This window comes from Dicentrarchus labrax, unplaced genomic scaffold (genome assembly GCF_905237075.1).
Source record: "Dicentrarchus labrax unplaced genomic scaffold, dlabrax2021, whole genome shotgun sequence".
NCBI lineage: Eukaryota > Metazoa > Chordata > Actinopteri > Moronidae > Dicentrarchus > Dicentrarchus labrax.
The window spans coordinates 9,381,445-9,406,419 of record NW_026136703.1 but is presented as its reverse complement, the minus strand read 5'-3'; the positions used below and the strand labels follow the sequence as shown (position 1 = coordinate 9,406,419).

General features: G+C 40.7%; 1 protein-coding gene across 1 annotated transcript; it reads right to left on the bottom strand.

Annotated features, from left to right (window-relative positions):
• Positions 1–656: 656 nt before the first annotated feature.
• On the bottom strand, positions 657–24,756 carry LOC127358017 (filamin-A-interacting protein 1-like). Its single transcript, XM_051390826.1, has 6 exons — positions 24,550–24,756; positions 12,395–12,689; positions 11,790–11,963; positions 11,210–11,388; positions 2,630–5,429; positions 657–1,314 (listed from the first exon to the last, which is right to left on the bottom strand). Exons 2-6 carry the CDS (start codon positions 12,680–12,682, stop codon positions 1,108–1,110), a joined length of 3,648 nt encoding a protein of 1,215 aa, XP_051246786.1. The 5' UTR covers positions 12,683–12,689; positions 24,550–24,756; the 3' UTR covers positions 657–1,107.
• Between the last annotated feature and the right edge of the window lie 219 nt (positions 24,757–24,975).

The following is a 24,975-nucleotide window of genomic DNA, read 5'->3' as shown; positions in this document are numbered from 1 at the left end:
AAGAAAGAAATCTAGTTGTTTAGTTTTATTTATAACTTGAGATTACCTTCTGCAACTTTAAAGAGCGGAATTTAAACAACATAAACACAGATACATGGTTTTCAAAGCATAGCCCTTCCAATGTTATACATTCAGTAGTTTAAATACAATTGTGTATGAGTGTCCCTAATTATTCCTATAATTATACAATTGTTTTAATCCAGTCAGTTATTTATCTTATATAATCATTTAATTGTATTTTAAAGTTCTCTGTAAATCACTTTGGTTAACACCTACAATCTAAATATTAGATTGTTGTGGCTTTTCATTGCTGTCATATACAAGTAAAATATTTTCACTTTATCAGAAATTATATGGAAATTTCTTGAAGATTATTTGAATTAGTACATTGAGTTTATGCGTCAATACATTTGATATCTGAAAAGAAAATGGGGCTCACATTTAACAATTCCATTGGTCTATGACTGCATTGTCCAGTGTAGCATCTGGGAATAAAGTACTGGCTACGTAATGTTGTAAAATAGCGACTAACTATAAGTACACAGATCAAAAAGTCATATACAGGTCTGACCTGTTTGCAAAGTTGAACGGAACTCTGTGTCTTTGTTGAATATTTGTGTTTCTAATTTCCTATACAGTAAATGAGCATGTCACACTACTCTTTGAAATCACATTTATTTAAAATACGTTTCAGTACAAATCCTTTACAGAAAAAATAAACATAATTTACATAAAAACTAGTATTTTGACTTATACTGCGTCCTTATAAAATATTATTAACAAACTCCTTATGTGAGACAACCACTCAAAGCAAGAAGCAGTTAGTAGCAGCACGGTCTGATATAATATTTAACCCAAATGCCCATCACAATGCACACTGTAAATACAATAAATATGTTTATATATAAATGGCAGAAATGGATATGAGACAGACAAGTACAAAAGATTTTACAAAAATGAGAAATCAATGGCTAATTACAAAAATGCCTCTATGCTTCGTAATGTATAGCTGAGTTGTATAGAGACATGAGAGTGCTGTCGTAATCTCTTTGAAGCACCTTAGATATGTTGTATTTTGTAAGTGTTGGGTTGCTACTATGATGCAAGTCAGGCTTTTCCTCCATTTTGTAAAGTATTGCTATTCACTGTGGATTTTTTAACTTCTATCCTCATAGACTGACTCTCAGCTCGTGACTCCAGCTTCATTCCACCCGAGATCCCCAGTGATCCCAGCACAGCCTTCCCGGTCTTCAGGCTCTTGGACATTGGGATGCGGGTCAGCCCTGTGCGTGGTGGCTGGGCATCATGCCCAGTCTGTTGACAATAGGGAGAAAGAGAGAGTACAGTTTCTCAGGCAGAAGAATGAAGACAGGGCAGCACTTATGGGGAGCATGTAGAGTAAATATGGAAAAGGGGCAAAACCCATTACAGGAAAAAAGGAATTCTGAATTTCTAAACAATGTAACTGATCATATGTGCTATGGGAACGGTGCAAATGAAAAATGTAAATATTTATTCATTTTTTCTCTTGAATCCCAGTGTGTAAGCACTTGTCCAGGCTAGGTTTCAGTGTGCTGTTACTGGTGCAAGGCTGTTTTGTGTCAGCCAGAGGGCACTGAGCCCTGCATGGCAGTTTGTGAATGTAAACACTGAGTAAAAACTATAAATTACAGCATGATTGTAGCAGAGTGGCAAAATGCCACATCATTAGTCCTGCCGTTCTGAGGCCTGCCCATAGGGCCATTTCTGTCACGCTATCCATCTGATCCACAAAGAGCATATTATAAGGGCCACTGAAACACTAATACAGTGTTACTTCATCTCCCATTCTTAGCTTGTGAGATGAAGCTGTTATTGAAAATATTTACCTTATGAAACACCACATGTTTAACATAGAATATAAAACCATCGTTGAATAAAAATGATGCATGTTCAACATTTTGAAAAATTGGAAATAAGCTTATTCACCTTCTGTCTGAGAGTTATGCAAGAATATCAATACCTCTCTCATGTCTGTACGCTAAGCCTACAACCAGCAGCTGGTTAGCTTAGCTTAGCACAAAGACTGGAAACAGGTTGAAACAGCTAGCTTTGTTCTGTTCAGAGGTTACAAAATCCTCCTACCATCATTTTTTAAGATATAACACATCATATCTTATTTGTATATATTGTATTGTTATCAGTGGAGCCTGGCACATAACCTACGGTTAAACTTTTAAATGAATTATTAAATTAAACAAGTTGGCAGATATGGTTACCTATTTACAGAGCTAGGCAAGCTTTTTCTGCTGTTTGTCTTTGTGCTAATCTAATTTTAAAGCGTTCTGACTGTATTTTGTTGGGGAATTGTTAACCCCAACAAAATAGATTTGAGATACCTCAACCTATGATGGATGAGAAAAGTCAATACAGCCGGGCGTGAATGGAATTTTCATTGGTACTACTTTTGACCAAATATAGATTTTATGGATTTCTTTATTGGTTACTTTTAATGAACTGTTAGCAGCAATCTCTGTGGATTATCGAGAGTAAATTGCTGTTGGGCAGGTATCATAAAGAATGGATGGACTAAACCAAAGCTATCTATAGGAAAACATGTAATTACATAATGTGATGAACTGAAACTTACCATGCTTTGTGCGGGTCTGGAAGTGGTGGATGTGACAGGGGAAATTGTGATACTGCTCATCACTTTGCTCTGTGTGCTCCTGGTAGCAGTGGTGGTGATTTGGCGGGGGGAGCGTAAAACTGTCCCAGTCGATAAGGTCATTTCCTTGCCATCTGCCACCGGCCTGACTACCATCTTTGGGGTGATGCTGTTGCTTAGATGAATATGGATCTTGTTATCGTCAGTGGTGGTGATGAAGCTATTGTTGTGGCCCTTTCGTATTGGCATTGGGACCATCTGCTTCTCAGGGGTAACCTTGAACACAGCTCGGCCCATGGTCATCTCCTGGGGTTCTGGGGAGGCAGATGCTTCAGGCACTATAGCAGTGCTCACTGTCATTACAGAGACAGGGGACAAGGGCCTTCCTGAGGCAGAGGAGGGAGCTCGGCTGCTTTCTGGAGACTTGGCTCTGGATATCGTTGTGATGGTGACTGGAGACTTGGCTCTTTCAGGGCCCTGAGGTCCAGTGGTGGATTTTCTCTTGTGGGCAGGAGCAGAGTAGGTGGGAATGATTGTGATTCTGGATTTAGGTTGAGATGGGTTGGGGCTGAGGGGAGCTGAGCTAGAGAAAACGTCCTCAGCAGTGGGGCTACTGATCTCAAGGGTCGCAATGTTGTTTCGGTGGTCTGGTGTTACTCGGATGTGTAAAGGCTGCCCTTGCTTTGGAGACATGGTCAATTCGGAAGGCAAATGATTTCCATTGATGTGCAGAGGCTTGTCCAAATTGGTCTCTTGAGGGGTGTTATCCTTTTTCCTCATCCAAGGAATCCAGGATTTCTTCATGCCTAGGTCGCTGGAAGATGAAGGGCAACGCTCAATAGTGCTATTCTTTTCTGTTGGCTTCTTCAGGCACTTTTGTCTGAGGTTGCTCATGATGTGATTTTCTTCTTGAACAGACTTCCTGATAAACACAGCTGGGGTGTCCTCCTCTGTTGGCCCAGTGGACGATGCCTCAGTCTGTACTCCGGTCGATGTCACAGCAACATCCACCATTCTCCTCCCATTCAAACTGGGCCTCAGCGCTCGACTATGACGCTTTGCTATTTCCAGTTCTTTGGTGAGATGGAAAACTTCAGTGCCCATGTTCTTGGCTCGCTCCTCCTCTTCCAAGAATCTCTGCTGCAGGATAGAGTAATCTACTTGGAGCTGAGAAAGTTGGTCTTCCTTGTGCATCAGTTCATGGATCTTTTCCTTGAGGGCTATGACATCAGCCTGCAGTTCCCTAGTTTTGACCTCCTCTCTCTTGCATCGTTGTCGGAGGTCTTCTTCCTGGCTTTCCTCCTCTCCTTTCTCAATTGCTTTGTTTCGTGCTATCTGACTCCTCATTTCCTCCACCTGTTGGGAAAGAATGATGGCTTTGTCTTGTTCAGTCATGAACTTTTTCTCCAACATGTCATACTGATCCTCTGTCTTGATCAAATCTCCCTCCACAACTTCAAGTTGTTTGAGGCGATTTTTCAGGCGCTCAATTTCAAATGTCAGCTCCTTGACTTTGTTATCTTCACTTTTAACAGGGTCAGACATTCTTCCCATTTCACATTTGACATTTGAATTCTTCATCGAAAGCTTTTCTGCTTGCTCAAACCCATCTAACCTCTTTTTCATTTGACTGACCTTAGAATTAAGATCATTTGTTTTATCAATTTCATAGGCAAGTTTAGTGCTTAGCTCCCCCTTCTCTATGGTTAGAGTCTCTACTTTGGTTTCCATCTCTGATTTGAACTTTAAGAGCTTTTTGCTTTCCTCTATTAATTTCTCAGTCACCTCCATAACTTTACCCTGCTCAACCTTGACCATCTTACTCAAATCCTCCTTTTTCTTTTCATCTGACTTCATTCTTTCCATCAGAGTCTTTCGTTCTTCCATCAAGGCAACAGTCAGTGACTTCAGCTTGCTCAAGTCATCCTTAAGGCTCAGCTCGGACTTTTCTAACTTGAGTTCAGAAGACTCAAGCTCTTTCATACGGATCCTGAGAGCTACCACTTCATCTGAGAGTTCTTTGGTCAGGCCCTTCTCTCTCTCTAGAGCAGTGTGTAACTGTGCACCCTCCGCCTTGCTTATGCCGAAGGTACCTTCAAGTTTCTCCAACTCCATCATTTTTTTCTGGAGATTCTCCACTTCTAGCCTAAGGTCTTTAGTCTTACTATCCTCTTCTTGTAGCCTCTTCCTGAGCTCCTTACACTGATTTTCAGTCTTGGTAATCTCCTCATCCTTACCCTCCATCTCCAGCACATGCTTTCGCAAGTTCTCCAACTCAGCAATCAAGTTAGAGTTGCCACAATCCCCTTTGCCAATTTTCTCCCTCAGCTCCTGCAGTTCCTCCTCAGATTTCCTCAAGGCCCTGTTGCTCTCATCCAGCTCCTCCACTTTGTGCGTAAGCCCCAAAAGTTTGGCATTAAGTTGACGGTTGTGGATCTCTTGACTGGCCAGCTTGGCACTCATCTCCTCGTGTTGTTGGGTGAGCCTGGCAGATTTCTCTTTGAGCTCAGCCTCCAGGCTCAGCACTCTGTGACCATCCTCCTGAGCACGCTCCCTGGCTTCACTTAGTGCCTGCTCCCGCTGCTGGAGCTGCTGAGTGAGTTCCTGGACCCGCTGGCTCTGTTGGTCCATTTGCTCCAGGTGCTGCTGGCGCTCATTGACCAACATCAGGGCAAAGGACTTTAGCTTGACCAGCTCCTCTTGAACCTTGGCCAAACGTTTAGAGTGCTCCTTCTCCTTTCTTACCTGATAGGCCTTCTCGTTCTCAAGCAACCTCTTCAGTCTAAAATGAAAACAAAGGCAAGGCATTAGTAATTTGTATTCCAGGATGCAATGTTGTATCCCAGTTAATGAAAATACATTTTATAATACTAGTGTGAGTGTCAAAGTGGTCCCACTTTATGAAAATGATGATCAAAACACAGATCCCCAAAATACATTTTCATTAAAACATATTTACTATCATTCATAGTAGTCCAGTAATTAAAAACTACCACAAAAGATTATTAATTAGTTGCTGAAACTGCATCCAACACTTAAAGCCATTTCTATCTAAGACAAAAACAGAATTTCATTGAACTGATCATAATATACAGCATATTGTGTAATAAAAGAATGATAATACATGCTATGCTACTAAGCAGAACAAGCAATACGTCCAAGAAACTGACAAAACACAACTGAAAAAGATCTACACTACAACTCCCAAACACTCCAACATCCCTGTTGTTTTTGGGATAGAGACTAAGAACCCAAACTGCTAGTGAAAGTTTAACTAACACCCCCCACCCCCACCCACCAAGTGGTCTTTTCTCTTAGCTTCTTTCTATGCTGCTCATGCCCATTCCCATCTCCGGCTCCAACAAAATACATGCAAAGCAGATTGAATGCAAAGCTGCATCTTTTCCTTGTACACACCCAGGGACATGCTAATACAATATTCAACTGGAACATTTTTGCATTGCAAAAGAAACCAAATAAATGTGCGCACCAGCACAACAAGGAAGACTGTGCATCTACAGCTTAAACAACCTCTAAATGTCTATTCAACAAGTCTCAGAAACTTTACAACAAACCACATTTAAAACTTACCCCTATGGATGCTCTACAATTAGCATGTGAACATATTTTGGCATTTTATAAAATCCACTGATCCACAGGGGTCTCCTTTTCCACAGATCTTCCACCGTCACATTCCAAGCATGTTATCAGGACAATGAAAGGTGAATAAATACAGTGGAGCACCACCGGACCTCTTGTGAGTGATGTCACCTCATCCATATAAGGCAGTAATGTGTGTATGAGAGTGTGTGTGCTTCTTGGCTGTAGACACTGTGAAAGGGGGTGGGACCTTTGCCACAGGAGGAGTGTTTTGCAACACACACATACACACACACATACACACACACACCATCCCCAATGTTCATCCTTTCATAAAACATGGCATGTTTAAGGGAAAACAAAACTTCTGTCTTTTTTGTCATTAGTTTGAATGTTTACAAAGGTCCAACAAAGAATTAAGGTTTGGTGTAAATTAAACTATTTCTCAATTTTCCAAAGTGCACAGGATATTGCCTTTGTCTGAAAGCCATAATCTCACTGGTACAGGAGACAGGAGAGAATGTCTGCTGTAGTTCCACTCGAGGGGAAACTGGACTTGAACTGGGTTCCCTGCAAAGTCTACATGTGATGAGGAAAGCAGATATAGATGAGTTGGATGTCTCCCTTGAGGTGAAGTAGATCTGGGAGGATACATAACCATGACAATGGGTTCATGAAGTTCTGTGCTCTGACATTTGCGTTTTACCGTAAAGATATGGTTAATCCTAGAACAAACCACTGTTTTCCACAATCACATCTTTGCAAATTCAATTCAGTTTGAAACTCTAAATGTTAATCTTCAGTTTGCACATGACAGTAAACATCTACATTGATTCACATTACCGGCAGCCTTCATTGCCAAGTGGAATTCGTGGGTCTGGCTACTGTATAAAGAAGCCATCCAGATCTCAGAGTGCAGCTCTTAAAATTCATACTTACACAGTCAGATGTCATTGATACCCTAGAAATTGGCACTCTAAAATTACATTCACGCAAAGGTCAAAGTCATGATGTCAGTGGTATTTGGCTCCAGTGGTCAAGTCATGTATGATCCATAGTTTAGTCTTGCAAGGTTGTGCTCTGTTACTAAGTAAGAAATACCTATGGACAAATTGGCTCTGTACAGTGTATCCAGTCCTAAGTGGCAAATATAAATGCTTGTCTAAAAGTTATGATCTAAATGCTTCGCCACAAAGATAACAGTACTTTTGATAGAGCAATGCAGACTAACTTCGGGGGAGCCTAATATACATGTTCCTGTTATTATATATATTGAGTGTGTGTCTTCTTGTTTTTAACATTTTCAAGGGCATTGTAGGTCTAAGCAAGCAGTTTGAATGAGGGGTTCAACTTCTTAGGTGTCTAAAATGTGTGTGTAAGGAATAAAAACACATTTCTTAAGCAAAAACACAGGTGCCAACTTCTATGAGAGAACATGGAACAACATCTCATCCCATGCTTCCTGGGGAATTCTGCTCAGAGGCACTGCAGCCCCTCTGTGTCAGGAGGCTGAGGATTGAAGCAGACATGAACTGCCAAAAAGCTGTCAAAACACTGTGTTGTACAGTACAGTAATGGCCTCTCTTGACAGAGAAAAAGCATTATGCACTAAGCAAGAGAGTCAGTGATAGCAAACAGTACTTAAGACTGATGTGGTGTTAAAAGAGAAAAATCAGAAGCAAAGTGGACATCAGGCCATTTCAAGACAACCACAATAGGTCTACACATACTGTATGTGCATGATCTGCTGACATATGGTTCAATAATATGTTTTTAATAAAGGTTTCTGTGGTAAGGCTTTAAAATTGACAAGAAAACAATCAATTTAGTTCTGTAGCCCTAATCTTCTTAGGTCTGCATTTTCATCTTGCGTGCGTGACTTTGCGCTCTTTGAGCCCTTTATTCCCTTAATCATTACACATACCACCATGCCACTTAGATATTTTAACTTCTTGACATATAAATTGCTCTCTTGTCTGAGAGGGTGTTAATGGCTGATGGTTACCAGTCAGAAAGTGTTTCTCCTGTTCCCATCCCCTGCATTCTTGCAGTTGTTTGGCACAAGACCTTTGACTTTTTCTCTCCTCACGCTCACCCAGATGGCTGGAGGAAACATTGATAAAGATGAGATGATGACATGCTTCCATCTCACCTGAGAGTGAATGTCAAAACAGAGCGGCAGATACAGTATGTGCGTGCTTCTACATAGGTGTTGACGCTGATATGTTTGTGCAAAGAAAGTAAATTTGTCATCTGATGTGATTTTGGTTTTTTTACACAGTATAAGCGTGTGTTGGTATATTTTGTGTATTCTCCACTTTCTGTTTCTGTGTCTTTTCATGCCTTTAAGTCAGTTTGGGTCCTAGAGCAACAGATAGAATAATCTGGGCTCTGCAGGTGCTGACAGATCATGACCTAGTGGAGCTGATCCCCTTCACTCTGTGAGGTGACAGAGGCCGGCTAGTACATGAGCCAAAAAACCCACTGGAAACTACCTGGCATAAGAAGGAGGTCATGTCTTTCTTGCATGCAAACCAAGGATCAAGTGAAAGTAAAGTGGTATTTCACTTGTGATTTGTGCTTCAAACCGAAGCCTAGCCTTACCGTTCCCACTGTTTAAAGGTTTTGATCACAATACATTCAGTGCTTTTTTTATTAGCCATGCAAGCAGCTTGGCTCTAGGGCAGTGTTAGTCGGTTGATCCGCCACTTTAGTCCACACTGAAGGTGGATGGATTGCCATGCAATTTTCTACAGACATTCATGGTCTCCAGGGGATGAAGCCTACTGACTTTGCGGATCACTTTGGAGGTTTTAGTGAAATACCTGAACTATTGGATGGATTACAATTTGGTACAGACATTCATGTCATCCTCAGGATGTATTGTAATGACATTGCAGACCCCCTGACACATATAGCACCATCATCAAGTCAAAATCTTAATTTGCCCAGTACTTTTGTTTATGACCAAATAGAGAATTACATTCAATCAGCCTCAGCTGTACTTTGTGTTTAGCATGGCGTATAGTGGTAATAAGCAAATGTGAGCATGCAAACTGCTAAATGCTAAAGACTGTGAACATAGTAAACATTATACCTGCCAACATTACTATTTAGCTCAAAGCACTGCAGAGCCTCACAGCCCCACAGAGCTGCAACTAATTTAGTTAAGATGGTAAAAGGCACAAATGTGAAAGTGAAAACCAAAAACTTAACTTTGATCTCATGATTTTATATTTGCTCTACCGATGTACTCACTCATGCACATATTTTGCTTTTAGGTTAGATATGTTTTAGACTCAAGTTTAGTCAAATGTCAGTCAAAGTATGTCCTCAACAGAACGTAGTGTGTGTTCAGCCTTACAAAACCCAAATTGTGTAAGCTGCACACACGACCAATTTGGGTAAAATCATAAAACACCAGCATTTACTTTTTAGGCATGTGTGCACATCGATTTACAATCAAGAGCAAATTCTTAATTGAAATGTTTTAAATCATGACTGCCTCATGAAACCAGCAAAAGGAGTAGCTGTAATGCTAAAGTCTGCTGCTGATTTCCCAGCCCTCTCTTTGGTGTGTGATGGCAGCTCAGCTGTCATTCCTGTGATTTAGCTTCCATGGTCTGTTTCCTGTGTCCTGCAATAAATGCTAAAGGAAAAGAGGTAGTCAGTGCCTCTGCTGCAAATGAACTGTTTGAAGTTTTAACGGTTCATGACATGAAGCATATAAGTGCTCTCTAGTCTGCTCTACAGATGACTGACATATGTATGTATATAAAGTATATACAGTATATACTATACATTACAGATGCTCTCTCTCGTACTCTGTCTGTCTCCCGCACACATGCTTTCATGTCTGTTGGCAAACTACTAATATGCATAGCAAACCATATAGTAACTAACATATACAATTAATAAATAAAGCTTCCCCATCTCTCAGGGTAATTGTGTGAGAATGGACAGTGATGTGTTATGGGAATTGCAACAAAATACATTCCCCAACAGCCAATTAAACTCTTTGATCTGTAAGTACATGAATTAGTAGGGCCTCTTCTCTCATACACATTCAGTGCACATCTACACACTCACAGCCCAGCTTGTTTGATCCCTGTGAGGCCCTGCACACACACGTGATGTAACTATCCCCTCTCTGGTGTTGGAGACCCTCTTTCCCTCTCCACCCAACCTCTCATCCCTTGTCTCCTCTTGACCAACAAGCCATGTCGCAACCTGGCCGATGACTTCATTTCACAGATGATGTCATGGGAGATTTGTTCCTCTCAAAGCCCTTTATTCCTTCCCCTCTGCTCCCCCACCCAGTGGCCTCGTCTCCTCCCCTCTCTGCCCCTGACCTCCCTCTTTCCCACAGCAAAGAACCTGACCCCTTCCTCACCTACAAGTTCCACTCCACCTCCCCCTCTCTTCCACAAGCGCTGTAACTCTCCCTGTCAAACAAAGGCAAGGTTATCACTTTAGTAACCCGCTCCCCCCTCTCCTCTCCTCTTTCCTCTCCTGTGATTCGCTTGGCTGATGAGGCAGATCTTTCACACATTCTCCAATGTTGAATTCTCCTCGGATTCTCTCACCTCTTACACTTTATATGTTCCACACTCTCTAAATCATGCTTTCAATTCCCTCCTCTCTCGCCCCAACTGCTTTCACCTGTTCCCCTTTCACCATTACTCCATCCACTTTCTTCTATTGCCAACAAATTCCCCATATATTGTTTGTTTTAGTACTGAAAATAGTTATATTGACATAAAATATTATCTTATGGTCCCACTTATGTTGTATATAAAATATATGTTATCCTCTTTCCATCACAATCCATGATGACAATGTCTGTCAGTAATGCAAAAACTGCAGTTTTCTTTTCTTTAATTTAGGTAACCTTTTCAAACCATTTATTATAGTTCCCAATTATAGTTCCCATGCCCGAGCTCCCGCTCCTCTCCTCCTTACCTTTCTCTCTCCTGCTCCAGAAGGTTGGTGAAGTCATCACTCTTGTTCATGTAGTCTGCGTGTTTGCGTTTCTCTGTGTCCAGCTCGTGGACAGTGCGGCGGTGGCACTTTTCAGCGAGCAGCAACTGCCCCAGCATCCTCCGGTACGTCTCCTTGTGCTTCTCCTGCAGACGCTCCAGCTGAGGAAGAGCAAAGACACAAAATCACATCCACACAGGGAAATACACAAACACATGCAAGGACCAAGGATGCATAAAAACTGAATTTTATTTGCTGTGGTGTAACATGCCTAACACTTAACACTGTCACATTAAACTGTAGATCACTGAAATACTCATATTATCGGTATGTAACTGGCAAGAAAAATAATAAATGTAAAAGAAAAACATTTCCAATTGCAACAACAGGAACTTATAGGCTTCCTTTGTCCAATCATAAAATTAATTAAAATGAATACATATCACAATAAAAGCCTCATGTGATTCAATAACCCAATAAACCTGTAACATACAAAATTATTTATGTTTGTAACATAAATAGACAACAGAAACATTGCTGTGACTGACAGTTGCAAACTGACCTCAACCATAGGCTTTTGGTAGACACTGTGGTTTTGTGGCTGGGTGCCGGTGATTAAGCCATCCCTCTGCAGAGCCTGCAGGGCCGAGCCAGGGGCCGCAGAGCCATAACGTGATTCAAGGGCCTCTGGGACTGTCGGTTTGGACTTAAGCATGCAGATAACATCTTCTCTGGCCTGAAATCATATAGACATATAAATATTTACAGATGATACAGCAGCGTGCATGTTCACTGCATCTGTTTGAGGAGATACAGGTTTTTTTGTCCCAAATGTGAGAAATGATGCATTAAATCTGCCTCCAATATGTTCTGAATGTGTCTTTTGCAGTACATCCCATTTTAGCATGCTCAAACCACTTGTTTCATGAATTCCAGATTTCTCCAAAATCACTTTTGGTAAACACATGGCCCATTTGTTTTTCTCTGGAAACTGCCATTTTTAACCACAAGATAGAGCTATTGTGCAAAAAATTGCAGCCCTACTCAATCCAATGAAATTATAGTCATTTTTCATTCAAACTAACTGGTATGTTTTCTTTCTCTCTACAATACTACACTTATTACAGCAGGTCAAATGTCAAAGAGATATAATATATCAGAACCCACCTGAACCTCTCCTTCCATGATCCCCAGCAGTTTGAGCAGATCCTTTTTGGACAGATCCATGATGTCCCCTCTTTTGTCTCCAGCCTCAGGAGAATCAAACAGTAGCTTCTCTTTTTCAGAGATCACCACAACCTCTACCATATCCTTGCCCTCCTTCTGCTGGACTTTGGCCATCAGGCTCTTCACAGGAAGATCCACTTCCTGTTCTTGGCTGATGTCATGGTCACCCTGAGGAACCCCAAGCACCCCATTGGCCGGGTTCTCCACCCCGCTGCTTTTGGATCTCATCCTCTACCTGCACAAAAAACAGAAAAAAGAAATATAATACCATTCTTGTGTGTTTTTTGGCACAGTTTGTCTTGTTTTGTTGCTTTCCCTGACCTGCATTGTTATCCCATTTCAGCCATTTTAGTTTTAGCAACTGAAAGTTGCTCTCTGAATATCTGTCAATTATAATACTTGAGATTGTGTTGGTGCATGTGCACAATTTATTCTACCATTTCATTATTCCATTCACTGCCATACTGAAACCACTTCAATTGAGGAATCAAGGAAATGTATTCATCATTATGCAACACAAGGGCGTATCGAAATTTAAGTTTGTTGTTCCCTCATGCTACACACATAGAAAAAGATAATCAAATTCATAGAACAGCACAAAAAATAAATACAATAGAAAGATCTAATGACATGTACATTCACACAAACATAAACATACTGTACACTTAGACAAGATTAGAACTGGATGTTATTAGACTTATTATTAAAACTTAAATGTCCTCTGAGAGGCAATTTGTGGTACAGAACAGAACACATCAAATGTAGCACATCAGATAAAAAAACAGCAATGTGTAATATCATCTGCAGTAGCTATCATAAATACAAATGTCATCACAGTCCATGCAGGCATTTAAAGTTTGTGTCTGTAACTGTCACATCCCTTATGTATCCATGTATTTCACGCCCCCTACAATAACACAGGATACTCTGAATAAAAGGTCTTTAAATTGGAGGAAGAAATTTGATATCAACATCAAAAAAATTCAGTTTTCCAGGGAAGTAAAAGCGCTGTCTTTTTTTAAGAGAAGGGCCTAAAAATAGCATCAGCAGCGTCCCAGGAGAGTCTGTAATCTACAATAAGACCAAGACACTCTGTCACAGCCTCAATCTCCTCTCCTCTGATCCTAGACAGATTGGGTGGTGGAGCGTCACGTCTAACCTGTAAAATCACTTCTTTAGTCTTGGATGAGTTCAGATAAAAATGTGAGGCCTCACACCAGTCAACGAGGTCATGTAGAACTGGACCACTTAATCATACGGTGTCTAGGGTATCTGCTACTACAAACAGTCCACACCCTTTGAGATCTACCCACAAGGAAATCCAAAATCCAATCCAAACTGCTTTCAGTCGGTCAGCCAGGATTAATAGATGGACTATATTAAATGCACGAGAGAAATCTGCAAGGAGGGCTCGTGAATTTGTCTCACAACCCTCCAGGTGAACACAGAATATTTAAAAGCGCTGCAATGGCGTCGTCTGTCCCTCTTGCAGAGCAATAAGCAGTAATGGGCGAGTAGATAATGTAGGTTTTAATAATCTTCTTAAATGATTTAACTACCAGCAAGGTGAGATAAGACATTGTCCTATGCAACCATCATAATCTGGAATAAAGATCCATAATTAACCAGCACTGTGTGTGTGTGTGTGTGTGTGTGTGTGTGTGTGTGTGTGTGTGCGGTGTGTGCATTCCTGACACGTCCTGCTCTCTCACAAGGGTTGTGTATCTCATGCTGAGTGTTGATGGTGTGGAAGCACATTTGTGACACTCCTGGGTGCTTTAACCTTCTCTGCTGACATTAAAAGTCTGAGTCGAACATTTTATCCAGATCCTGAAAATAAATCCGTTGATGACAGACTCTAAATTTAATTTTACTACATTAATCACTTATAACGACATAAGTCATGCTGAGGTGGCCTGTAGCGTGCTTCTTTTGTAACTTTGATTACTTAAACATACAGAGATGGGAGAATAACATTGAGTTTGTACGTAGGCCTGCATGTAGTGTTATTGTTCACTTGTATAGTGCAATATTAGTTCAACGTCTTTTGTCTGATGTAGTCCTGTCAGTAGGCCTACCACTCACTATCTGCTATTTTAGAAGTGGTCATTTTAAATGATTTTTAAGTGGTTGTTAGCTAACTGTTTCAACTGTTTAGTTCTATATAGTTCACACAGTTCATCATATCCAGTGGCCAGGTTGAGCTTATCAGAAGTCCACTCCTCATCGCATCCAGATCTTCCGCATTCTCTTCATTCCTTCACCACCACCACCACCACCACCACCAGTGTCTAGACTTCATCAGGGTTTACTATACTAATCACAGCTTCATCAATCCCCTCAAATACAATGACATTACAATGGGGTCTAATCTCCAAAGACTTTTCTTATCTTCATTGTGCACATATTTGTTAATTAATAGCAAACGTTTTAACTCTCCTCAGTTGCTAACTAGTTTTCAAGCATTCTCAATGGCAACATGTTGTATTTAGGTGTTACAACTGTCTCAGGTTGGCAGAAGGGTTGTTCTGTGCAGTCAGTTTATAATAGCAGGTATCATAGCTGGTTATTGTGACAATAAATTTAATGAAGATCAGCGTCACACCAGTTTGTAATCCTATCTGGTTTTCTTTTTTTTTTCCTCCTTAACACAAATATGTGGATCCGTTTTTAATTATTTTAAAGGGGTACTTTCTCAGCACAATGTAGGTCGTTAGGATAGAGGTGTGTTTGCCTCTCTTTGTGAATGTGTTTGTGAGTGTACATGTTTGTGTGTGCACAAACTCACCCAGTTTAAGCTCTCTAACAACAGCCTTGAGACACTGCGCAAGAGCACTGTTTGTCTCCACTCAACTCCACTGTTTGATTGATTACAGATATGACATCAACAGTGTTTTTTAATTACTAACAGAAAGCACCCGCAAGCCCCAAAATTCCCCACCGTAGCACCCTGGTGATGTCATAGCACCCTGACCTCTGAATCATGAGTCTTAAGTAAGCTCGCCAAAATGTCATTCTCTCTTAAGCACAGGATTGGCTTCATGCAATAGCATACACCAAACACATAAACCATGCAACCATACAATGCAATGCAATCTATGTACACACACAGTTATGTCCAGATAATAATCTCTTTGAGACAACCTGAAATCTGTAAGGTTCAAAGTAGAACATCAATAACTATTTAATCGGTCTAACTTAAAACAAGGTGATGAAAGTGAATGGGCGGTTATAAAAGAGGAAGTAGATGTTCCATATGCAATGTCAAAAGGTTTGAAAGCGAGTCTATCAAAGGTTTCGGTTCACAGCAAGAAAAATGTTTATCTTCCTCAGTAATAGTGGTCAGTGAAGTTAAGAATGCAGTGAATTCTAATGATGCTTGAAACCAGTCTCTTTGAATCCCACCTGTTTCCAGGAAAAAAGATCCAAACACATGAGAGGAGAGAGTGCAAGATAACAGCAAATGCATCTCTCAGTTCGAACCGAAGAAGAAGAAAAAGAAATCTGATGAACTAACACATTAAATACATTCCTTATCTTCGTTCTGGGAGTTCAGTGAGTGCACATTGGCTTCAAGGAGCGCTAGTTCTTAACTGGAGATTAATTGCAGTGCCTTCTTTCCTGTCCATAACTATTAGTTTCAGCTGTGGGCTCACTATCACGAGTCAAATGTCATAGCACAGCAGCATACACAAGTGTCTCCAGTGTTTATCCCACCATTCAAGCAGTGCCAGAGAGTTTGAATGGCAAGAGAAATGCCCAGTGGAGGGCATTAAGACAGGCACTAGTGATGAAACATAGAAACATGTGCAGTACTGTAAATGACTCGGGCAAGAGTTCCTAAATTAGACAAAATGGTTGACACTGAGTTTGGCACGGTTTATTTTTAATTTCTGGGCTGATGCCATGAAAATCCAGAAAAGCTACTGTAACACCTCGCCTCCTTTTGCTGGGTCACTCCCGGTCAACAGAGCAAGCATAAGAGTGTGGGAGTGTGTGTAGTTATAGCTGAGTGCTAAATAGCTGTAAAAAAGCAATTCAATAAACTTTACTGGGTTCACTTTACTGACCTTTAATACACAAAAATAGCTATAGCTATTCACTACAATTGCTATTCACACAACATTAGCATTCATTTGGAATCCTGTTTATGTTCAGCTGATGAATTGAAGTCCAATACTGCCAAAAACTCCACAAACCCATAAGCTTCAAACTTAGTCGTTCTGACACTGGTGTTGGGTAGGATGCTTTGCTTACAGCTGATTTTTGAGTCAGCCAAAGTGAAGTTGCTGACTCTAAAACCAAAACAATGAGCTGAAAGGCTCTGTAGAGCTAGGGGAAACCTCATAGTGTAGTGATAGTTCTCTGTGGGCTTTTCACTTTATGAGCAACACCTTTCACATTACACAGTCATTAGATCCATTGTTGATCTAAAAATGTTGATTATAGTAGCTTTAACTTTCATTAATAAAGCCTTAACAAGACCTATTCTCTCAAAGTTACACAGCTTCAGGAGATCAATCACAATAATTTCATAGGTCTTATCGATGACAAGACTTTTTTTGACAAGACGTTGTCATCAAAGTCTGCTTCAAAACCTATTGATGACAAGTCTTTGATCCACCTTGAATGGTCCCTGCAGTCTTGATTGTAGTGAATTCTCCAGGGCAACAAATGGGGATTCCAAAGCCACGTGGCCCACATTCCAGTCGGACATGCAACATTCCCAGTTGTCTTTATGGAAAATAAAGGAGAGCTGGCCAACAATAACCCGTTACTCTGAACTGGGCGCCAACCTGCCACAATGCCCACACACATAATGGCATCTAAATCATCGGCACAATGTTACTGATTGTCCGGCATCCAATTCCATAGTGCCTTCTAATATGAAAGGGTGGCCTAATACCCAGTGAGGCCCCAGTCAAGGCCTGAGCCTAAATTTAAAGCGGGAACCCAAATCTTTCCCATGGTTTGGGCAAGCCCAGCTGTCACATATATGAGTATATATAGGCCCCAACGAAACACATGTGCCCTTTCCAAAATGAGATAAGTGTGCTATAAAATGTTGTCAGTGCTCAGCAAGTTAGTGAATACCACTGATGTTCACTATATGTCTTTTATCTTTGTTCTGAAATTCTATTTACTCCAAGCATTTCATACACAAGAATACAGTGCTCTTAAACAGCTGACACATTGGGAAGTATGCTGTAACATATGTCAGATTAACTTGAGAATTGAAACAAAAAGTTGATTAGTCAATCAATCAATAGAAGATTAAAGAGCAACCATTTTGTGAAATGAAAGGAATGTTTCAGCTGATTAATTTAGCACAAATGGCAGATATTCACTGGTTTCAGCTTCTCAAATGTGAGGGTTTGCTGCATTTTTGTTTTGTATTATTTCAAGTTGAATACCTTTGGGTTTTTTATGGATTAATCAACAAATAAGATAAACTAATATAAATATGTAGATAAATAATTATTGTACTCGAGTGAGACTTCAGTGGTAATAAAGATGGCTGAATGTCATTTTGTGCATGTAGTCTGAATTTAAACCCTGCGTGTTCATGTGCATCATATTCCAGTTACAGAGCTGTGGCAGGAACATTAGCATTCAGAATAGTGACACCAATATTATTATTATTTCTCTCATTACACACTTTATCTCCTGAAATACCTGGCTATAATACTACTGAACAGTTCATGTCTGTGATATTGACAAAGATGAAGAGAGAAAAAGTGAGGAAGGGGAGAGGTCTGGTGATAAAAGTCTGACTTGTAGCCAAATTCATTTGCCAGAGATGAGGACAACAGCTGCAAATAAAGTAACAACATGCTATAGGAAAAAAATGATTTGTTTGATTCAGTGAGTTTGATATATTCACACCACAAAACCCAATGTGACTAAATAAGGAGTGGGAAATGTTCTTTGCATGCGAGCGTTTGGCAACTGGTTCTGCCAGAGGACACTGATAAAATGCAGCGCGCCGGAGAAGCTCTTCCGCCCTGACAAGAAAAACACACTGGCTCGCCAAGATATGGGAATTTCAATCAAAACTGTAGCCGTGGATGAGATTCGAAGCTACAAGTCAATCCATCTGATATTGAAAGTATTGCGAACACCTATTTCCCATGCAAGGGTACAAAGCCTCCAGTCTGTTCTACGAGTTTGATGGACAGCGTGTTCCAGCCTAGACGGCCAGTGACCTCTGGGGTCAGATTTTACATAACAGCCATGTTCAAGAGGCTTCAGGCGGAGGAGAATGACAAGTTTCTTTCAGTTCAGATAGCAACACTGACTCAGAATTGCAGACATTCCCTTAAGATTACACTTTTTGGGAGCATTTTTTCAGTAATACTAAACTGAACTGTCAAATAGCCTTCGTGGACAAAACTCAAGCATTTACAGCTTGTCTTCTTGTAATCATGACATCTATTAATACCTCATAGCGACAATAACTCTAACGCTGGCATGCCATACAGGAGCAAAATGTCAGCATAGGTGGTGGGTTTCATTATGTAGTATTCTCCTGATGTCACATTAACCTGATCCTCTCACTGGAGCCTACTGGAGCTTCAGCAGTTAAGGTTTCACTAATGAGCAAACTGAGACGCACATCGCTTCTCACATTAAAGGCTTACTCGCTGGCATTGTTTCATTAAAAACTCAGTAGAGATCGTTCCCGAATCAGTCACTTATAAAATATGACATATTTATGGTAGTTGTGCTGGTGGCTGATTGTTAAATATTCACTTTGAGTCTTTTATGAGCTCATATGATCCATGTGTTAATCCACAGGGGCAGTAGCAAATTCTAACAAGTTGAAACACGCTCTAATTTGGGTCATGCATTATGAATATTGATGTGTGTGGGAGATTTTGATGCATATTGTATTCAGTCATATAACATGCCAACCCCTCCGTTCTTAAGCAACATAATATCACTGAGCATAAGAATGTGTGCAGTTGCTGGAATACATGATTCACCTCCATCTGTCATAATTACTTTAATAGGAAAAATGAACACATCTATTATTTCTACGAGTTGAACGTCAAATTGCGAAAGCAATTCCCGTAGCAACAGCATTTATTCAGTCTATTAAGAGTGTCTGTAAAGCAAAACCAATCAAGTACCAGATTCTTCTAGACCAGAGGCATGGGTGGATATCATGTTTATGGAATGGAGATCAAGAAACAGATCAAGTTCTTGCTGTTCTATGAATAGAAACAGCAAGAGAACATATGGATGAAGCACTCTCAGATATGGTACAAAGTCATGGGGTCAGCCATTTGTCTAAAGGCCTACTAGATCAGAATTCCACAGATTGATTTTTCTGTCCTGGCTAGTGGTCACACATTCTCTTAGAGGTAGGAGGAACTAATTAATTTCGCTGACTACCAGTCTTTGGGGTCCTTGTATAGTGCAGCGTAGAAATGTAGGCCCTTTTGGCCAATCAGCCATTTTTTGCTCAAAGTTATGCTGATGCCACATCTATATTAGAGGCATTTCACTGCCATTTATTTTGCAGTTCATAAATTAAAAGAAGCTTAGTCACTGCAGCTACACTGGCACCTTTACACTGTTACAACCCCAAGAGTTAACTGAATGTTAATTAGGTTTAATTGTCACTGTGTCACTGACAGGGGATGTCAATAGTGTTTATTAAGATCCTTATAGACTATGGGCACTCCTCAATACTGTATTCGTTGTGACTGGTCACTAAATATAGCCATCAACAATTAAACCAACTTTTTTTATTTTACTTTTCATTCCCAGGCTTCAATTAGTCACTTCCTATGTGTTAAGAGTGCTGGTGACCACACAAGACTTTAAAAATAATTTTGAACAAAAAAACTCTAAGATATGGAGACAGGACAAACCTCAATTTAAAGTTGCATTCATCAATATTTTATAGCAACATTTAATCTAATGATTAAATGTTTTGTAGAGTTGCATTTAAGGTTGAACCAACATACAATAGTACAGTGAGTAATTTTCTGCACGCATTTTAAGGAAAAGCACCGGTGTAACTAATAACATTAGTAATGACTAATATCTTCAATAAGGTGTCCCAGTAAGCCAGTCCAGTGAGCCTGATAGAATATTTTAAGGACCCTGCAATTTTGTAAATAATTTTACCTTCTTTTTTACTTAGTCAAAAAGCACAGTTCTATTATCACCATACATTTGACAACTCAAAATGTTACTGCATGGTCCATTCTATACTGACTTCAGTCAGTGTGTGTATGTATATAAAGAGCTAAAGACCCAGATATGTTTTCTCAGGTGGAGACAAAAACAAAGGTACATTTTTGGACATAAACAGGTGGTGACAAATCAAGCGGCAACCTCTGTGGATGAAAAACGAAGCCAATGTGGAAGTGCCAGAAACTGCAGTTCCACAAACGGGCCACTTGAGGCTGGCTCCAAAAGTCTCCATAAGCCCCCATATTAAAATGCTCAAACTTAAAGCAGAAATAAACATGTTTACAGCCTGGTCCAAAAAATGGTTTTGGTCTCATCAATTCCCCTGTTCATGTCAACTGTACAGGGGGTGATTTTTTATATATATATTGCACCAGTTTAAATTATATAAAGCTTAAAGCTCAAAGTTATGCATAGTTAAGAGCGTGACCACTTTGAGTGACAGGTGTGTGCTGTCACAGGTTACTAGTTTCAGCAACCAGGCTTCATTTGGCCGCCTCGGCTCCGTCTTTGCCCATTTTTGGATTAAGCCAAGATGACGATGGCTCACACTCTGAGGTTCACCACGGCTCTTTAGACTCCTATGGGTGACGTCAAGGAGATAATGTATATTTTTACTCTATGTGACAAACTCAACTTCAGTGCAATGGCTAAGGCAAATGTTTGCACACATTAACCATAACAACTTTGGTTGAAATACATCTGTTTGTCAGTTTGTCTTGGACCTTCGCTAGTAAACACATCACTCTCTCGAGTGCTTGGAATGATAATGAAATATTTGGCTAACCATATTGTTCAAAATCTTCACCATCACTACCCATTTAAGTTTTGTAGGTGGGCATTTGTATTGTTTTGTGTAGCTATCGTGACTCTGCTCTTTTGTCTGTTGTTTATCTTCTTCACGGAGAAACAAAAACAACTAGTTATCATAAAAACAATGAACGCATTGTTGCAGGTGGGACAAAAATAAAGTATAGAAATAAAATGGCAGGAGGTTGAAGAATTCTGTCTCACTGGCAGATGTGTGAAATTACAGTGTGATATTTGGACTTCAGCACAAAGGGACAATCAACCACAGAGACCACAGCCAGCTCTTATCTCCTCTACGTTGGTGACATCACTGGACAGATGAGCTCTTTGGTAAGCTGTAATCATCATCACACACCGGTTCACTGGAGAGTCATGATTAAGTCACTTCCCCTCAAAAAACATGGACGAGAGAAGAAAAGCATGGGATGTGTACAGAGGGTGGGAATTTGGTTGAGATAAACTAATCTTTCCCTTCTGTAGAATGTCTCTTACACCAAACCGAAGTAAGTCTGTACCACCGACAAAGATGCAATGATGCAATGCATGATTTATGTGCTAAAGGTTAGCCATAGAGGGGAAATACTAGTTATAACCTACCAAGTGATGAATCTGAAACATTTGCAACACTCAGGATATTCTTACTGTATGTGAACTTAGTGAATGACCTCACTAGTTCTAATAATATTACATGTCAAGAACGAATCAACAAACAATCTACTGTGCCATCCTTCTCACTCCATATCAAATGATCTTAAGAAGATCTTGGGTTGCTATGAAGTTTAAGGACATAATTATTTTTAAACCAAGGCAACATGAATTATAGGTACCACTGTTCTGCGAAATATCCAAATGTGTCTAAACTGCATTTTTGGAATTCAAGACCAGAGGCCCTTATATGACTGGAGCTGTGCATGTGTCAGTGACAGCTGTTGTTGAGGCCCACCAGACGTATGGGGAAGACACCGACTACTGGTAGCAATGAGCTCCTCCCCCCACTATATTGCGTTTGTGTTCACGCACACAGACATATCCTCAAACAAATTAGCCTATGCACACACGGACAAAACACACATACGACACACAAGCACAGGCACACACGCATAGCAAGAACGGAATGGGGTCACGGAGTTGATAATGTGCAGGAGACTGTAAAGGTGTCAAAGAATAATGAGAGTAATGCATTTGAAACAGGCACGACTCCTCTTCAACATATGCTGTTTTTTTCTTGCAATTCTATTTGACATATTTCTTCTCATTCTAATTATTTCATTGGCTATTTATCTTCTTATTTGTTTTGTAAAGAGCAGTTTCCGCGTGTTAAGTGGCAAGCGATTCTTTGAAAACATAACGCACCTCACTAGGAATTGATGCAGAGCATTGCCTCTGATCTTGTGCAGGGTTACAATACAATATGATAAGTCCTGACTGTCCTTTCCAGTGTGATCAGTGGGGCAAAATGTTGCAACAAAGAAAAAGCTCTTCTCAGAATCTTATGCTCAAATTAACACCCCACCTCAAAGCTAAATTACAGTATGTTACCTTCTGCATGACCAACAACTCAAGTGACATAGAGCTATAGTAATGTCATGAGGTAAGCCAGTGACACATTTAGTGCATCTCAGTTCAATGCTGCTTTGGCAAAAACCCAAGCAGAGCCAGCTTGGTTTCAGTTTAAACGGGGAGCACATTATTGATTTACAGTAAGACTGATTCATTTACAGGCTGCGACTGATAACTGCCCAGTCAACATTCACAAATCTGTCTTTTCCCGAGAGGCCATTTGGCTGATTGAGCTCCACAGACTTTGCGGGGCATGTGCCGAGCTAAAGAGGATGAGCAAGATAAGGCTGGAACAAGCACAAAAATGTTAATGAGTAATATCTGCCCACTAGTTCCTTTGGTTTGTGTCAGTGGTGATATCACTGAGTGCACAGAGGCCACATCAGCTGGACAGGGTGGGAGGCAGGGGAAAGAGGAAGGGTGAGGTTGCACAGAGCCCCTGGACACTGACAGAAAGGATCTTTGACAGCCGCGTCAGAGATCAGCCACACCTGCATTACATACCCTTGGTGAGAGCGAGATACACGGATACATACTTTCCTTTCGGTGCACTGAAGCAAGGTGTTTTTGCGCCTTGATAAATGGACAGCGGCTAGCTGGAGCCATGTGTCTCCTCCGAAAAGCCAGATGACTTCATGCGGATGAAATGGAATTCATTTTGGCGTCATTACAATCCATAAATATTCAGGATGAAAGATGTCATCCTGCTACAGCTCACAAAGGCCTCAGACACTTCTTAATGTTAAGTAGGGGTGTGTGTGTTTGTACTTTGTGTGTGTACAGTAGGCGCAGTAGTGAGAGCTACATGGTGCTGCAGAGGAGTTAGTGGCTATGGGAGAAGCTGAGGGCAAAAGTTGCATGTGTGTATGTGTGTATATCATTCCCAAACATAAACAAATAAAGTGGATTTCTTCTCTTCCTCCTACATACTGAAAATCCCCATCATCCCCTGATGTCTGCTGAAGCTGTGGGCTTTCTTCTTCCCACGTGCAAATCACAAAAGCCCTCACACTAAATGGTCTTATTCATACCGAAATATAAGATGCAATTCACTGAGAAATGTTTGATTCATGACTCTTTGCTGCATGCGTTGACACAATGCCAAAACTGTATTACCGTTAACAGCACCAAGAGTAGTCCCCTGTCTTCTAATGAGCGGGTAATTAATGCAACATGCCGAAATCTACGTCATTTGAATGTATAAAAAGTGTGCTGAATTACGTACATGCTTCAGAGAAGAGTTGTTTCATTCAAATGGTGCAGAAAGCTTAACCGCAGCTCAAATTAAGCTACAAGGGTTTTTTTTTTTTCAAACAATGCAAACTTGATTGCCTTCATAAATTGATGACAGCTAAGCAGCACCTGTACCTTAGCCATTTCCTGTATTTCAGTCTCAAAGCAGAACAGCTGATAAGCCCTACTTTGCCAGAGGCACGTGGTTGTCTTTGGCTGTTTCCCACACAAGGGCAGAGAGAACAAGAATGCTTTGATTGGGAGAAACGTAGGAGACGCTGACTTACCTGCTGTTGTCCTGTCCCCAGGTTTAAGCAATTAGCAGTCACACCAAGGGTAATCCTAGAGTATCCACTAATATCCTCTGGCCTGTGTGGTCCACTTGTGGTGTCTGCTTGTGCTGGCTATTGAGTTGTGCCAAGAGCCATCTCAAGCTATGCTCTCTCTCTCCTTTCAGTTCTTCAGGTCAGAGAGGGAATGGTAGAGAGCAATAACAGAGCACTGTAACTTCCCTCTCTCTCTCTCTCTCTCTCTCTCTCTCTCTCTCTCTCTCCTTACCCTCCCTCCCTTTTTCACTCCCACAGCCTATCCAGTTCTGCTCCTCATAGCAGTCTAAAACACACCTCTCATTTTCTTCCCTCCTATCCTTACGAGAAGTCAGTGGACGAGTGTGTGAGAATAAAAGGGAGAAGGGAGAAGGGAGAAGGGGGGTG